We start from the raw sequence: 17,765 nt of genomic DNA on the forward strand, positions 1-17,765 counted from the left end.
ATATTTTTCAAAATGGCTACCACCTTTCAAGAACTCCTCTGTCCCTCCAAAGTCTGTTACTGGAAATAATCCTAAGCAAAATGACTATCTTAGCAGGATATTGTTTTACCAATTGAAACTGTCAAAGACACTGAAATCCAGTAAAGTGCTGCAATCATAATACCATTAAAAACTGTTTGTTAACATACATATTGAACCATACTGAAAATGTCAATTACTGAATAACTTTTAAAAGTTTCCCTTAAACTTAATAACTGCTTAATTTAAAAAAATGATACAGTAGCGCTTAATGCAGTTTGCTTCCAAAGAAATTCTAAAACAAAAATACATATACCTTACAATTTTCATCTGTTAGTAGCCAACCTTGCTTTCTTGAAGATTCCTATGATTACATAGACCATTTATATGCTCATAAGAATATTAAAAAAGTATAAGAGTATAAATAGTAAAAACTAAGTAGATTGGTAAATATTTCTCTATTTCAATATTTCCTCAACAAGGAAAAAAATGTTCTCAGCATATCAAATAAACTCAAAACAAGAATTCTTTTTCTAAACACAACCTTGACGATTAAAATTTTAAGAACCAAAAGACATGGATAAGAAAAAACTAATTAATAAATATTTAATATGTTCATCTCTAATGATTCTAATTTATCTTTTTGTGCTTTATAGCTCTCAAAAATTTAATACAGGTTTCCAGAGCAATATAAGAAGCAGAGGGAAAGAAAATCTGGCCAATGAAATTAATGTTTTTAGTAAAATTGTGTTTTTCAGTCAGTGGGAAAATATATTATACAAACTAAATAAACCATTTCTAAAGAACAGATCTATATAGAGATAAATCAAGAAAATTTTCCCTACAAATTGTTCTAATATTGATATTAAATACAAAAAAATTTATAAAATGTTGAAAAATCATTTAAAGACACTATTTAAAAGTTAACAGAAGTAATATTTTAAATATGTTGAAATATCAATGCTGATTTTCAAACTGTTCATTTACCTACTTTACCTACTTTATAAATATGGATTATTATTCAGCACAAGCAATTTGGAATTTATAGGGCAGAAAAGCACTATCTATCTATCTATCTATCTATCTATCTATCTATCTATCTATATTCCAAACCCAGGTCCTTGTTATCTGGAGAAAAAAAAAAACAACAGGTAAGTGAAGCATATTTTTCTTTCTCACCTGATCACTAACTACAATATTTCAGGCTCTAATTTGTTGAATGTGACAAAAATTCTTCTTAGTTCAAACTCTTGATCCTTGTAGCAATTTTGAAGTATAACTTTCCCAAGTATCCCTTTTTCTCTTCTTTTTCCTAGATTTTAAAAAAAAAGGGGGGGAGATAACCATGACAATTATGAAGATTAAACAAGCAAAACAAAAACCAAAAGGTTTTGCCCCGAGTTTCTGAACACTACAACACCACTAGAAGTTAATTTCTCAGCATCTTTTCCCAATCACTGAATGTCAGAATCACTACATTCCATTTAAATAGTTCTCCCTCCCCTCTAGGTGTTTTGCCTCAATACAGAGAATTCTATGTGTCCACAGGCTCAATGCTTATCAGAGTAAAAGAAATTCACAGACAACAGATAATTTTTGTTTCAAAGGTCAATTTCATAATTTTTTTTTTAGAATTTGCAAAGTACTTTTCTACAGAAACAAAATTATATCATTGGTTGCCAGTCCAGGCCAGAAAAAAATCTTTTTAAGACTATAGTTTTACATTAGTCAGAAGACTGTGTATTAAAATAAATAAATATGTATAAAAAACAATGTTTTTTATTATCTTAAATGAATTTTAAGATAGAAGAGGGCAGAATCAAAAAAACCAATGTATACCAATGGTGTCAAACTCAAACAGAAATGGATCCCTGAAGATCACATAACTCAGAAAACTACAGACATTATCTCTGCTGTTCTGTATTTTTATCTATTTTGCTAAATATTTCCCAACTACATTTTAATCTAGTTCAGTTGCATTTAGAAGTTGAGCAGACCAGTGAGTCTGACAACTCTGACATACTCAACTAATAATAATATTTGTCCTTCACTCTCAAAGAAGACCATAACATCAGGGAGCTGATGCCATGACAAACATATGAATTGTCTGAGAGTGAGGGGGTACTGTGCTAAGCCATCAGCCTCACTTTCTCCTCCAGAACCATCTAGGTCCAGTGGTCAGATATGGATCAGGATGACTGGGGATGACCCTGGTTTCAAGTAAAATGTCTGTGCCAAGGTGGCTCAGTGGATAGAGCACTGGCCTTGGAGTTAGGAGGATGGGAGTTGGAGTCCAGTCTCAGACACTTGACTCTTACTAGCTATGTGAAATTGGGCAAGTCACTTAACCCTGATTGCCTCAAAACTAGGGTCATCTCCAGTTCTCCTGATTCATATCTGGCCACTGGACCCAGATGGCTCTGGAGGAGAAAGAGAGGCTAGTGACTTAGCAAGTACCCCCTCATTCAAATCCAATTCATGTGCTTGTCATGGCATGACCACCCTGATGTCACAGTCTTCTTCAAAAATGAAGGACCAAAAAAGACCCAACAAAACAAACAAACAAAAAAAAAAAACCACAGTCCAAACAATAACCAAGTGAGTCTTGGGTTGAGACCTTTTGTTGTCCAATTAACCAGACTATCTTCAATTTAAGTTTTGGTCAAGTAGCTTGATTTGAACCCCACAGAGTTTTATCAAAACCAGATTTTCCAATGCTGAAGGAAGTCCTGAGGCAGAGATGAGAAGTCAGAACATACTAAATATGGGAGATTAAACCAATTAGAAGACCTGACTATCAGTAATGTAAACAAAGAAAACATAAATGGCAACAAGTCAAATTTAATTGACAAGTTTGTTACCATACTTTCAAAGTCCAATCACATACTTCTTTTATATGCTCATAATAAAAAAAAACTAGGAAAGATAGAAAGTAACATCTACCCACTGCAGTCATTAAATGATTCTGATTAGATATTTCATAAAAATGCACTGTGGGAAGAGGGAGTTTTTATCTGAATACTGACCTTTGTTGAAACAGGTAAGTCTCTTTTCCATCCCAAATCATTTAAAACATTTTTGTTTTGTAATTCAGAGTTATATCTTAGCATATGTGAGAACTACCCCTTATCTGTAGTTTTGGTAGCAAGAATGGAGACCATCTTAATTCCAAGTCAATATTAGTAATACTGATTACAGGAGAAGAGATGAAGAGGGGAAGAAAGGTAAGAGAGGGTTGTTGTAGCTTTTAATAAATGTATTTCAGTATAATTGTCTTCCATAGTTTTCACCAAACCACTGGGTAAGAGAACCACCAAGATCCTGTAAATGTTCTAATTTTTATATAGTGAATTAAGTCCTAGGAGGTTCATTTTCCCCTCCATCCTACCTTGATATCATCAGTTGTATCACAGCAGACCCTTTTCTAGACTTGCACTGAATAGAATCCACAACATCTATCTTCTTTGATTTCTCTATTTCACATGTCACTATTTAACACACCTTTAAAACCTTTCCTTTATTATTTCTCATCTAAACTTTTGCAATGCCTTCCTAATTAATTTCCTTGTCTCAAGTTCTCAAAGTTCTTATTCTTCTCTGACTAAACCTTCGTAACTTTCTTCTGTTGTCTCTTCCTCCCTGTTCTGTGTTCTCTAACTAAATTCTGGTTTGATGACTTTATCTTCCAAATACCAAAGTGATCACGTATAAGTTGGTAATTTTCATGTTGATTCTCTCATTCTGAACAGAAGCTATTCCAAATTTTCAATTTTCTCCTCATCTCCTTTATCTTTCCTCAATCTCTCTACTGAGGACCCTGCTTTTTATTTTACTGAGAAAAGTGAGGATATTTGCCATAACCTCCCTTTCTCCCTGCTCTCTCCCCTCTTAGCCCCAATGATGGCCCTTTTCCTTCCCAGGTTAATACACTAGATCCTTGATCCTATGCTCATCAGTCTTCTCCAGCAAATTGCCTCTTCAATTATGCCCCCTCAACCTTTCCCTAACTAACAATTCCTTCCTTACTACCTTCAAACCTGTACAGAATCTCCCAAAAACTTTTGTTGGATTCTATCATCTATTCAAGTTATCATTCACCAGATTTTTTTTCCCCTTTCTCATTTAAACTCTTGGGGGGGGGGGGGGGGGGGGGGGAATCTGTCCACACTCCTTGGTTCCACTTCCTCTTCTGTCACTCCTCAACCTGACTGCTGAAATTTGTCTTCTAATCTTACCACTCAAATGAAACTGTTCTTTAAAATCTTATTATCAAACCTGATGTTCTTTTTCTCAATTCTCATTCTTTCTTGACTTGTCTCTGCAATATCTGACATTGCTGAATATTCTGTCCTCTCTGTATTTTCCCATATCTTTCCTCCTCAGTCACTTTCTCTGACTTAGGTCCTCTTCTCTCTCTACAATCTCTCCCTTGCCAATGTCATCCTTCCTAGTGGTTCAGTTAATTGTTCCCAGATGATTTACAGACATCACCTTTGGACATTTCAATATAGATATCCTTGGACATCTCAAAATCAACATGTACAAAATAAAACTTGTAATCTTTTATCTTAAACTTATCCCTATATGTAAGGTCCCTCTTTCTTTTCCTTTTTTTGATTTTAGAAAGATTTTATTTATTTTGAGTTTTACAATTTTTCCTCTATTCTTGCTTCCCTCCCTCCCCCTCACCCCCCTATAGAAGGCAGTCTGTTAGTCTTTACATTGTTTCCATGGTATACACTGATCTAAGTTGAATGTGATGAGAGAGAAATTATATCCTTAACAAAGAAAAATAAGGTATAAGAAACAGCAACATTACATAAAGATAACGTTTCTCCCCCCCCCCCCCACTGAAAATGAAGGTAATAGTCTTTGGTCTTTGTTCAAATTCCACATTTCTTTCTCAGGATACAAATGGTATATCTCCATTGCAGATAGCCCAAAACTGTCTTTGATTGTTGCACTGATGGAATGAGCAAGTGCATCAAGGTTGATCATCACCCCCAAGTTGCTGGTATGTAATGTTTTCCTGGTTCTGCTCATCTCGCTCAGCATCAGTTCATGCAAATCCTTCCAGGCTTCCCTGAATTCCCATCCCTCCTGGTTTCTAATAGAACAATAGTGTTCTAACACATAACAGCATTCCCCAATTGCAGGACATTCACTTAATTTCCAATTCTTTGCCACCACAAACTGGCTGCCATGAATATTTTTTTGTACAAGTGATGTTTTTACCTTTTTTTCCATCATCTCTTCAGGGTATAGACAGTAGTAGAACTGCTGAATCAAAGAGTATGCACATTTTTGTTGCCCTTTGGGCATAATTCCAAATTGCTCTCCAGAAAGGATGGATGAGTTCACAGTTCCACCAACAATGTATTAGTGTCCCAGATTTCCCACATCCCTTCCAACATTGATCATTTTCCTTTCTGGTCATATCGGTAAGGTCCCTCTTTCTGTCCCTATTCATCTAGCCTCAAATTCATAACCTCAGTGTTATTCAAGTCCCCACTTCTCCATATTCCAAATAGCTGCTAAATCTTACTGTTTTTACCTCTACACTATCAAATCTATGAATTATTCTCTAGTCACAAAGCCACCACTTTAGTTCAGGCCCTCATTACTTTTCATTTGGATTTTTGCAATATCCTCCTAATTAGTTTCCTTGCCTCAACTGTCTCCCCACTGCAATCCAGCTTCCAAGCATATGACAAAGTCTATTTCTTAGGCATAAATTTGATCAAGTCAATATTTACTGTGGTTCCCTACAGCTGCTGGGATAAAATCAGAATTCATGTTTTGTTTTTAAAACCCTTCATTTCTTGACCATAATCTAGCTTTCTAGCCCTTTACATTATTCCTCTTTACACACTGTAGAGTACAGATCAATTGATCTCTTTTTGTTCCTCAAGTGTTACTTAACACTCCAATTCCCATCTCAGAGTCTTTGCACTGTTCATTTCTTATGCCTATACTTCCACCTCCACAATTTTCCTTCAAGATATAGTTCAAGCCTCACTTTTTACTAAAACTGTTCCTGACTACTGTAACTACTAGAGATCTACTTCCCTAGCTGCCTTATATCTATTTCCTATTTATTCTGAATAGACTATCAGATTTGCAGAACATTGTATTCTCTCTAAGAATGCAATTCTCTCTTTGGGAATTGGGATTTTAAAAACATTTGTATGTCTATGTTCCTAATCCCTAGTACAAGGTCTGGTCATAGGAGGTGCTCAATAATTGCTTCTGACTACCTCTAAGGGGTAAGGGGACAAGAGGAGAGTACCAAATATCATCACTGTCCCAGGGACATCTCAAACTCAACAAGCCCAAACATAATCTTCTACCAAATTTTCTATTACTATCAAGAATCTCAGGGCAGCTAATGATACAGTGGATAGAGCACTGGCCCTGCAGTAAGAAGGACCTGAGTTCAAATTTGGCCTCAGATACTTAATAAGTACCTAGCTATGTGACCTTGGGCAACTCACTTAACCCCACTGTCTTAAATAAAAGAAAAAAAATTTTAAGAAAAAGTCTACAAGGTTGACACAGTCTCTATGATCTCCTCCGCTGTTTGCCTTCTCCCATCCTATATAGCCTCACTATATCCACCTTCACAGTATCTCCCTCATATCTTTCCTTTCTCTCCTGTCAAAAAGTCTGCACTTTGGTTCAAGTTGTCACCTTTCTCTTAGCACTATGGTCCAAGTTCCATTCACACAACAACCCGAGTATTCACATGACCAGACACTGCCCTATTCCAGGAGCAGTTTCTCTATTTTAGTCCTTTACATCTTAACCACAATTTCTCTTTCTGGTCTCAAGTCAATCAAACTGGTTACTCTGTTTCTCTCAAAACAATATGATGGAAGAATCATTTATATAAACATAATCAGACTCTCAGATACAAATGGATGAGAGACATCATTTTTAAGCTCACAGCATGGTGCATCATTGGTATTTCATTGCCAACCACCCCTCATCATCTTTTGACTGCCCTATTACAGTATCCTCCTAAATTCTTGTCTCTAGTCTTCATCTATCAGTCAATCGTGGGCTATATACTAAGAACTGGAGTTACAAAAAAAAAGAGAGAAAAGAGGAGCTCCCAAACTAATAAAGGAGGCAACATGCAAACATATCTAAAGGATAAATAGGAAATAATTAAGTGAGAGAAGGCAATAGGATTAAGAAGGGTTGGGAAAGGTTTCCTGTAGAAGATGGAATTTAGTTAGGACTTAAAAAAAAGCTAGAAAAACCACTGGGTAATAAGGACAGAGAGCATTCCAGAAAGAGGAGACAGAGAAAACATTTTGAAAAAAGAGATTAAGTATCTTCTCCAGGAGCAGCAAGAAAGCCAATGTCACTGGACTGAAGAGTATACAGAGGTATAAGACAAACATAAAAATTAGAAAAGGCTAACTCAAGAAGAGTTTTAAATATCAAACAAACAGTTCTGTACCGATCTTGAAGATGAAAGGGAGTCTCTAGAGTCTATTGAGTAGAAGGTTGACACGGACTTCTGACTTAGGAAAAAATCACTTTGGTGAATCAATGGAGGATAAATCTAAGTGTGTAAGCAGATCTACCAGCAGCTATTGCAATAGTTCAAGTGTGAAGCTTAAGGGTTACTTTACAGTTGAGGGTCAGAGGAAAGAAGGGAGAATATTTGAATCATTGCAAAGGCAAAATCAATAGACCTTGGCAACAGACTGGAGGTGGGGAGCTGCTGGTTAGAGATAATTAGAAATCCAGAATAATGCCTGCCAGTGTGAGGGACTGGGAAGATGGTGTTTCTTTCTACAGTAATGTAATAGGGAAAGACAAGATGAAGGAAGATTTAGGGGGAAAGTTGAGTTCAGCTTTGAATATGCTGAGTTTATATGTCTGAAAGGCAGTTAAGAGTTGTGAGATTGGAGGTCAACAGAGATGTTGGGGCAGCCTAGATGGTTCAGTGGATCATTCACTTTCAAGAATCTAAATCTGGCCTCGGATACTTAGCAGCTGGAACGAATTTGGGAAAGGCTGTTTGTCTTTGTGTTTGTCTCAGTATCTCATCTGTAAATTGAGCTGGAGATAGAGATATTAGAGCTAAATAGGTAGATTTGAGAATAATTACCAAAAAGATAGTAATTAAATCCATGGGAGTTAATAAGATCACTAATATTAAAGAAAAGAGGAGGATCCAGGGACACTTACAGTTAAGAGGGCATGATATGGAGGAAAATCCAGCACAAGAGAGAGAGAGAATATGCGTGATCTGAGGGAGGAAGAAAACCAGCAGAGAGTAGTATCCAGAAAACCTAGAGAAAAAGGAGGAGAAAGGATCAACAGTGTCAAAGGCTGTAGAGAGGTCAAGGAGATTGAGGAAAGGCCATTGGATTTGGCAATTAAGAGCAATTTCAGTGGCATGATAGTGGGAAGCAGGATTTCAAGGGGTTAAAAAGTGAGAGGACAGAAAGTGGAGATACCTCTTGTAGATGTACTTTTCAAGGAGTTCAACCACAAAGGACAGAAGAGATAACAGATGGTAAGAAGGATAGAACTATCAAGTGAGGATGTTTTGATGATGAAGGAGATAAGGGTATATGTCTAAGCAGTAAAAATCCAGTAGGCAGAAAGACTGAAAATAAATGAGGTAATCCCTCCTATCTATTCACCTCTTACCTACCTCATCTTCTTCCATAAAACTATCAAACAGATTGCATTAAAGTGAAATTCTGACTCAATAAATACTAGTGGCTCCCTATTATTATTAATTATATTATTCATAAGCTTATTATTTGATCTAGTATCAAGTATAAAATCTTCTAAATGACATTTAAAGTCTAACAATCTAGTCACATGCTATATAGCAATATCCTTTTATACACTATAGATCAATCAAACAACTACAGTTCTTACTGCTCCTAACTCAAACTCCCCTAATCTCCTGTTTCCATGCCATTGCAAAGGTTTTTCTCTATACCTGGAATGTACTCCTCTCCTTTCCTCTTCCTCACAGAATTCCCAGGCTCCTTTCAAGTAACAACTTCTACATGAAACTTTTCCTTATTCTTAAATTTCTAGTGTCTTTCTATATTAAAAAAAATGAACTTTTATTTCCCCTGGACTGATGAAGCATGAAAGACATTTTTAGCAAATCTGCTGATGACACTAGGTTAAGAGGTATAGTTAATACACTAAAGACCAATAGTCAGATTTTAAGCAATATACCTAAATAAATCTTTCTGCAAGAGTGAATTGTTCACTATATTTATTTCTCCTTCAGGGAAGCAAATGTCAGAGACAGAATTTGAACCCAAATCCTCTGGTTTGTGCCTTTTCCACTGCACTACTTATATGTACCCACACTCCATCCCTGGAAAGAAAGAAATGGAACTAAGAAACACAGAACTGCTCTGTATTTATACAAAGGCATTAACAAAATAATAGTATTTTAGAACTGGAAGAACTGTAGAGTCCCATATTTCATTTGTGAAGTAGGTTGAATAGATTTGTCACCTCAAAACAACTATTGTTTAAGAGTACCAATTCTGTCAATCTAGACAGAAGTCCAAGTGTATGCAACAGGGTTTTATCCTGGGCCCTGGTTCGTTTTGTTCCTTATATTTAATCAGTGACTTGGACAAAAACATAGATGGATTATTTATCAAATCTGCAGATGACACAAAACTAATAAAGATTTAAGTAAATGAATTTACTAAGTATTTTTTCATTTATTCAAAATGACACTGACAGGAAGTCAAATATAACAAGATGAAATGTGTTAGGGATATATATAAAGGATACCCCCAAAATCTGAATACACTTTTAAGACGTTAATGCTTTTAAAACACCTTGAATAAAAGTTACAGAAATCAACTGCACAAGGACACAATGGGAGGAACACAACTAAAATTCAGAGAAAAAGCTCACATGGACTCTTAAGAGAGGGGACATGATAGAATCCATGATATCTCATTTCCCACCAGGCTGTACTCTGGACTTTTTTTAACTTCTCCACAATGCTGCCCTGGCCAGGTAATTTTCCCTCTTTAAATTTTTTTTTTTTTTTGAGTCTTGTCTTTTCCAATTTGACTGAAAACTCCTTGAGGGCAGGAACTATCTTTCTTATTCATCTTTATGTACCTGACATACAGTAAACCTCAATAAATGTTTATTGTCTATTGATTTCATAAGGAATCAGAAACCACAGGCTCTGGTTCTGGGTCTGGCTCTAAATTACTCTGTGCCCTTGGGCAAATGACTTTTCTGAGGGTCTTCAGTTTATTATATGTGTAAGACAAAGACATTGTGCAAGATCCAGATGACTCCCAGATTTATATATCCAGTCTTGGTACTGTTCCTGATCACCAACTACCAAGCAGACACTTCAAATTAGATGTTTCCTATGCATTTCAAATGCAAGATATCAAAGTAAATTATATCCTTTCCTCAAACCTGTTCATCTTCCAAACTTTCCTATTTATGCTGAGGGTATCATTCCTGTTTGCCTAGACTAAAAATTTTGAAAACACCCTCAACTCTTCTCTCTCTGTATCTGTGTGTGTGTATGTGTGTGTGTATGTATGTCTCTCTCTCTCATCTTCAATCACATGCCAAGTCTTAGTTTTGCTTCACAACATCTCATGAATTCATTACCTCTCCGACTCTACAACCACCACATTACTAAAATTCTTATTATCTCTCACCTTGTCTATTTCAGCAGTTTCCTATTTGGTTTCCCTGTCTCAAGTCTCTCCCTTCTTCAAAACATCTTTTACACATCTGTCAAACTAATATTCAGAAAGCATAAATTTGATCATGTCTTTCTCCTGGTCAATATACTGCAGGGATTATTGTTCTTCACAATCTGGCTCCAACCAACCTTTCCAGTTTACCGCATATTATTTTAAATACAATAGAAAAACTACTAACTTTAGAATCAGGGGATATGATTTCAAATTCTGGTTCTATCACTTACTGCCTTCTGTAACTAAAAAAAAACAAACAAAAAGAAAACATGAGGCTCTGGCTTGTTTTCTCACCAATAAAGAGAGGGGGTTGAATTAGATGGCTTTCCGGGGTCTAGGCTAGTTCTAAATCTATGATCTTATGATTTCCTTCACATAACATTTAAGTGTCCACAATAGAACTATTTTGATTCCTTCCTTTTCTGGGTATATTGCTGTATAATAAAAGAAAAGAAGCTCACTAAGGGCAAGGGCTATTGTGTTTTAATCTTCAGATGCCCAGCTTTAGTTCAGTACTTGGCAGGCACTTAATTACTGCTTGTTAAGGAATATTTTAACTAAGATCCCTTCCTATTCTTAATCCATATTAAGCTCACTGCTGCATATTTGTGATTCCTTTAACATTTTTGATTGGATTTTCTTTTAACATATTTATCAAGTCAGTTCAAATATTCCCTAAGAAAATCACATTCCTTCAAATTTCTCTCAAGTTTAGGTAGGTCCCATTTGTCTAACCCACCAGGAGGCAGCTAAGTGGCTCAGTGGATAGATTGTGGACCCAGACTCAGAGGACCAGAGTTCAAATCTGGCCTCAGATACTCACTAGCAGTATGATCCTGAGCAAGTCACTTATCCTCTATTTGCCTTAATGCACTGGAGAAAGAAATGGCAAACCATTCCAATATCTTTGTCAAGAAAACCCCTTAAATGGTCCGAAGAGTCACAAAGAGTCAGACTCCACTAAATCAACTGAACAACAACAACAAAAGACACTTAATACTTGATTAAAAACAATAAGCAAAAAGCAAGTGACTCTACTCCCTTTAGGAGTGGAAACACATCAATGCCTTTCAAAACACTTATCCATTTCTTCCCCCCCTTTACAACTTATTTAATAACTGCTTAAAACACTACCTCTAAGATGTTAATAGTATTGGGCTTTATTTGCAGTTACTAACTGTAAAATAAAGTCATGGCACTAATGAAAAAAAGAGTAAATAAAAATTTATGAATGACTCTGGAATGGACTTTTTATTCTGCTTTGCATTTAACTAGGGAAGACATTGATATTCTAGGAATTTATAAAACTGAAAACAAAATGAGGAAGTTAAATCATGAAGTCCTCACTCGAAAGAAAAAAAAACTATCCAACTTTCCCATCACATTTCTTTTTTCTTCTGCTTTTCACTTAATTATGGTAGGAAAACTTCAGATACATTTTAAAAAGTTAATTTTTCAGTTTAAATAGTACTAATATTCTTTCCTCTCACAGAAGGAAACCAAGTGGGAATTAAAAGTATCGAAATTAATGGCATAAATAGGATTCTTAGAACCCACTAAAAATGTTTTTATAAATAGGAACTTAAAGGCAATTATTCAGATTAGCATAGTCTAGATGTTCATTATGGTGTCTCTTCAAAAGTATGTACAATTTTCATTTTACAAATATCAAATTCCTATGTGCTATGCTAAGATACACATGGAAGACACTAAAAGCATTCTGCTCTTAAAAAATAGAGTAGTGACAATCAATTTTACACACAGTAGGAGAAAAATGCTTGTTGAATTGAATCTAAATAGGAAGACTGTACAAAGTTAGGTAATAATACAAGATTTAACATAAAGTATTGCCTGGTTAAGTTCCAAATGACATTAGGTGCTCAGAATTCATGTGAGGGAAAAATTGTTATGGGTTGTAGTAGTTAGACTAGGCTTCAGAGAAAACAGGAATTGAGCTGGGACTGAGGAGGACAAATAATTGTAAACACAGAAAAGAAGAAGCATTGGGCATGTTATTTTTTTCCCAGAAATAAGGTGCAAATTACAGCGATGGTATCATACTTAGATACAGTCTTTTAAAGATACTTATGCACTTAAATAAAATTGAGTTGTATCAAGCATGCGGAGAACATTGTTAAATAATTTTAAATAACTTTTAAAATAAAAATTAAATGTTGCTTGATATTCATTTTCAACCTTTGAGTCCTAAACTGTCCCAAAGGCTGATTTCAAAAATTTTTCATGCCAAGTAGTGGAGCACTTCAATTGAGCTGACCTGCACAAATACTACATGCAGCATCTTAAAGAAAAGTTTCCAAAACTTCACTCCATTGAAAGTTTCCCATTTGCACATTTCAAGGTCAATAAATCTGTTTCATCAAGGGGCAAGACAACTGGAAATGTCAAACTAGGAAGTGAATTAGGGTTTAAAATTTACATGGATCGCTATCCAATTTCTTAGTAGATGCCATAAAGGACGTTAATGCTTCAGGTTAGGAGATTGGATAAGATGACTTCTAGGACCTTTCACCTCAGAAACTCTTAATTCCGTTTTACTTTTTCCTATACTTTGTGGTTTCTATCTATATCATTGCATTGTCTGTAAAGACAAGTAATGTAAAGACAAGGCAATGGGGTTAAGTGGCTTGCCCAAGGCCACACAGCTAGGTAATTATTAAATGTCTGAGTCTGCATTTGAACTCAGGTCCTCCTGACTCCAGGGCTGGTGCTCTATCCACTGCACCGCCTAGCCGCCCCTGTAAAGACAATTAGTAAATAAATTCCAAGTTAAACCCAATCTTTATTTTTTTTCTGTGCGTTCTTAAGAAAGCAGCTCGAAGCTAAAGACTTCTCCAATATCTGTTTAATAATTATATTTTTTTCTAGACGATCTCTCAAAGTGATTACTTTTTCCTTCTGCCTCAAAATAACACTAGAAAATTTCTTCATCAGTAAAGTTATCTTAAAGGCAAAAATATATGAGATTTCTTCCTGTCAGTGGGGGGGGGGGGGGGAAGGCACAACCGTCTTATTATCTGGTAGATGAATGTTTTTAACTTTACTTTTTGCTGCCATAAAGAGTATCTTGCAAGTTCCAAATCAGCGGGTTCCAACGTTTTGGAGGTTCCATTATAGGAATAAAGAAACGGGGAGGGGGCCGGGGGGGGGGGATTCGGAGTTCTCTGTTTAGAGACAAAAAATGGCACAAAGCCCGGCGGTCAAGCTGAATCTCGCAATACAAACGACCGGCACTTGGGAAGATGTTGTCTTTATTCCTTTCGCCTTTTCTCTTTTGTCACTACGAGGCAGGCGCCGGAAACTGTGGCTTCTTTGCAAAACTTAGCCAATGAAACGAGGAAGAAACGAACGCAAGAAGCCCCAGGGGCCGTCATTAAAGGTCCTCGAGGCCCCGGTTCCCCTCCCGACCCCTCCAAGGGGCGAGTCACAACTCTGCACCGCTCCCACCGGGCAACGTGACTAAGGAAACTCCGGGGCTGGGAGCGGCCTAACCGAGCAGGTTTCTGGGCCAGCTCCCGGCGGGGCTGCCGCCTCCCGGCCCTTACCTGAGGCCGAGGGGCCCGGCGACTTTCCCACGCGTGGCTGCTGAGGCGCTAGCGGCAGCGGCTCCAAAGGCTCCGAGCGGCCCCCCCAGCTCCGGCTGGCCAAACGCACGATGAATCAGCCCGATTCCATTCAAAAGAGTCGCCCAGGCCCTGGCTGGGAAGCACTTCCGGGTTCACCCGCCCGCCCTCCGGCTTCCGCTCCGCCATCAGCCAATGGGAGCTGCCTGTGCTCGGGAGGGCTAAACAGAAGCGAGCCGGGCGGGGAAGCGGAAGCGCCGCTGCCCGGGGCCTGCCGCTGGGCCTCCTGACCCTTCCCGCCGCGGGCCGGCACGGAGATAGCGGACCCTGCAGCGGGGTTCCCCAGCCGGCGCCCCCCTAGTTTTAGCCCGGTTGCCCGCGCCCCGAACACCAGCCCCTCCCCCACCCCTTCTGAACCAGAGGAAGAAAAGCGACCCGGGAGCACCGGTGCGGCCTCTTCCTAATTCCGATGCGGCTTCATCCAAGCTTTGCATCATTTCCCAATAGTTTATTCAAGGGAATAAGCTTGTTTTTGTGTTCATCTTAGATTCTTCGAGATTGGCTTAGCCCGGGACCCCGCGTTTTACACGTGAGGCCTCTGGACAACAGGCCTCCCGACTCACGAGGCAGTTTTGTGTTTGCGAGGCAGTGGGGTTAAGTAACTTGCCCAAGATCACACAGCCAGGTAATTATTAAGTGTCTGAAGGTGGATTTCAACTCTGATCCTCCTGACTCCAGGGCCGGTGCTCTGGCTTCTGCACCACCTAGCTCACCCTGCAAAGCTATTTCAATGTAATTTTTCTATATTTTTAGAAATCAGAAGAAACAATAAGCTCTTAATTTTAGAATCTAAAGACCTTGGTTATCTTTCTTGATTTCTCAGCAGCATTTGACCACTTTCTCTTCAAAAGTTCTAGTTCTCCTATCTGCCTAAGTGTTCTTTCCAAGTCTTCCTTTAACTGATTCATTATCCCTTTGTGTCATGCCCACTAACTATGGTTCTACCCCAAGGCCCTGCTCCCTTTTTCCTCAATTCTTCTATGATGATGTCACCTCTCATGGGCTTAGTTACCATCTCAATGAAGATGACTTGCAGATCTGAATATCCAATCCTTGTTTCTCTCCGGACCAGGTCCTGCCCCTCACCACAACTTCCTGTTAGACATTTCAAACTGTATGTTCCATGGTCATCTCAAATTCAGTGTTTCCAAATAGAGTTTATCTCTCACTCATATTCACCTTCCAAACTTTCTCTATTAGTATTGATACAACCACCAACTTTCCATCACATAAGTTTAAAAACTTATCTTTACCTCATTTATCCATTCATTTGTCAAAATCCTCATTTCTGTCAGCACATCTTAAACATATGGGTAGCCCTTTCTTCCTAGTTGCAGTCATTATCCTTCATACCCTTATCACCTCACACTTGGACTATTACAATAGTTTTATTGTTTTATTTAGTCTTGTCTCCCTCCATTCCATCATTCACAAAACTATCAAAGAAATTTTCTTAAATCTCAGGTCTTACCATGTCACCTCTTGATCCAAAATGCTAGTGTTTATTACCTTTGATATTAAATATAAACTTCTGGAATTTAAATCTTTGCAACTTGACCCCTTCTTCCCTTTTCATTCTTCTTACACACTGTTCCCTTCTGTTACTCTGTAATACAACAACTTTACTAGTTCTCATGCCTAGAATTGACTCCCTCCTCATTTTTGCCTCTTGCAGGCTTTGATTTTCTTCTAGAATTAGCATGCCACCTTCTCTATGAAATCTTTCCTCTTCCTCCCTAATAACCAGTGTTCTTCTTTGCTAAACTACCTTGCATATGTGTATAAGTATGTATATGCATATCTATAAATATCTTTTTATGTAAAGTAATCTGTCCTTAATGTTTGAAAAGGACCAATAACATCAGAGGGTGATGTCTCCTGAATCAATTGGGTTTAACTTAGAGTTGTATAAAGTCATCAATCTCACTTCCTCTTCCAAATTCATCAAGCACAAGTCAGGATGACTAGCAGGATGCAGTAGATGACTTTAGTATCATTTATATCTGACCAACCTCTTAACATCCTACAGTGCCTGCTTCTGCTACCTTCCTGACTTTTAGAACAAATTGTTTTCATCTTCCTATTCTACTAGAGAAATTTTACATGCTTGGCGTTGACATTCCCCTAACCCACTACAAGGATGTGGCCACTTGGCATGCCAATGCTTTTTGGAGTTATAGGTGAGAGTTGGTGAAGGTGGACACCAAAAGTGGATTTACATCCCTGAAAAGGACTCAGTAGCCCCTCAAACCAGAGGTGCTAGTCCTCCCTGAACATTCAAATACCCCTCTATACATGTATGTACGGATGTATGTATGGTATGCATGTGTATATGTACCTATGTGTGTATATACACAGACATGAATATATAATAACATGCATAGATACACATATGTTGTCTTTCTCATGAGAATATAATCTCTTGCAGAAGCTTTTCTCATTTTTGTATCTCCCAGCAAAAACGCACAAAGAGCCCAAATGTTTGCAGATTGCTTTTTATGAGGCATTAGCCAGAAGACATTTTTTCAAGTGATATTCTTTCATGAAAGTAGAGAGTTCTTGATCCCATCATACTTAATTTTTTGTTAATTATTTTTCTTGACTATCAAAAATATTTGGTTGAGAGAACAAGGCATAATACCTTACAGGATTTTTCCCAGCAAGATGTCTACTATGAATATGTCAACATTATATAAGATACCTTGACAATGTACAACAGGGATAATTTTGTTTGAGAACCTTCTGATAATGAACAATAATTGGGGCAGCTAGGTAGCACAGTGAATAGAGCACCAGCCCTGGAGTCAGGAGGACCTGAGTTCAAATATGACCTCAGGCAATAATAATTCTGTGTGACCTTGAGCATGTCACTTAACCCCATTGCCTTGCAAAAACCAAAAAAAAAGAAAAGAAAAAGAAAGAAATGAACAGTAATCAAGGCACAAAACAGGGATATGTGCTTGCCAGACGTGTTCGTCACTATCATGAGGGAGCTCTACCATGGAGTCCAACTGGAAGAGTAATTTCTATTTCTATCAATCAAAAAGCATATATTGGGCTAGATATTGGGAATACAAATACAAAGAGCATAATAATCACTGCTTTCAAGGAGCTGACATTTTTTCAGAGTGGTAGGTTATATAGATGTGAATTTCTCTAGATATTCATGTTTGTAGATTATAAGCTGATTTCATAAAGCCCCAGAACAATGCAGAGTCTCTTAAATGAGCTACATTGAACTTGTCCAGATATACATATATGTACATGTGTATGTATGTATATATGTTTATATCTGTGATAGATACTGCCAATGAACAGTGAGCTGGCCCCACAATTGAAAAAGAGTAGAGGAATTACCTTTGGG

General features: G+C 37.5%; 1 protein-coding gene across 2 annotated transcripts in view; it reads right to left on the reverse strand.

Annotated features, from left to right (window-relative positions):
* PSMD14 (proteasome 26S subunit, non-ATPase 14) overlaps positions 1 to 14,475 on the reverse strand; it is a 108,268-nt gene extending 93,793 nt beyond the window's left edge. The window contains exons 1-3 of one of the 2 annotated variants that reach the window (XM_074215850.1): positions 14,324 to 14,475; positions 1,198 to 1,330; positions 335 to 382 (exon numbers count right to left, since the gene is read on the reverse strand). In XM_074215850.1, coding sequence (XP_074071951.1) covers positions 335 to 348 — 14 coding nt within the window. In that variant the 5' untranslated portion in view covers positions 349 to 382; positions 1,198 to 1,330; positions 14,324 to 14,475. The remainder of the gene's footprint in view (positions 1 to 334; positions 383 to 1,197; positions 1,331 to 14,323) is intronic. The other variant, XM_074215851.1, reaches the window with a different exon arrangement.
* Between the last annotated feature and the right edge of the window lie 3,290 nt (positions 14,476 to 17,765).

The sequence above is a fragment of the Macrotis lagotis genome, chromosome 1 (assembly GCF_037893015.1).
Source record: "Macrotis lagotis isolate mMagLag1 chromosome 1, bilby.v1.9.chrom.fasta, whole genome shotgun sequence".
NCBI lineage: Eukaryota > Metazoa > Chordata > Mammalia > Peramelemorphia > Peramelidae > Macrotis > Macrotis lagotis.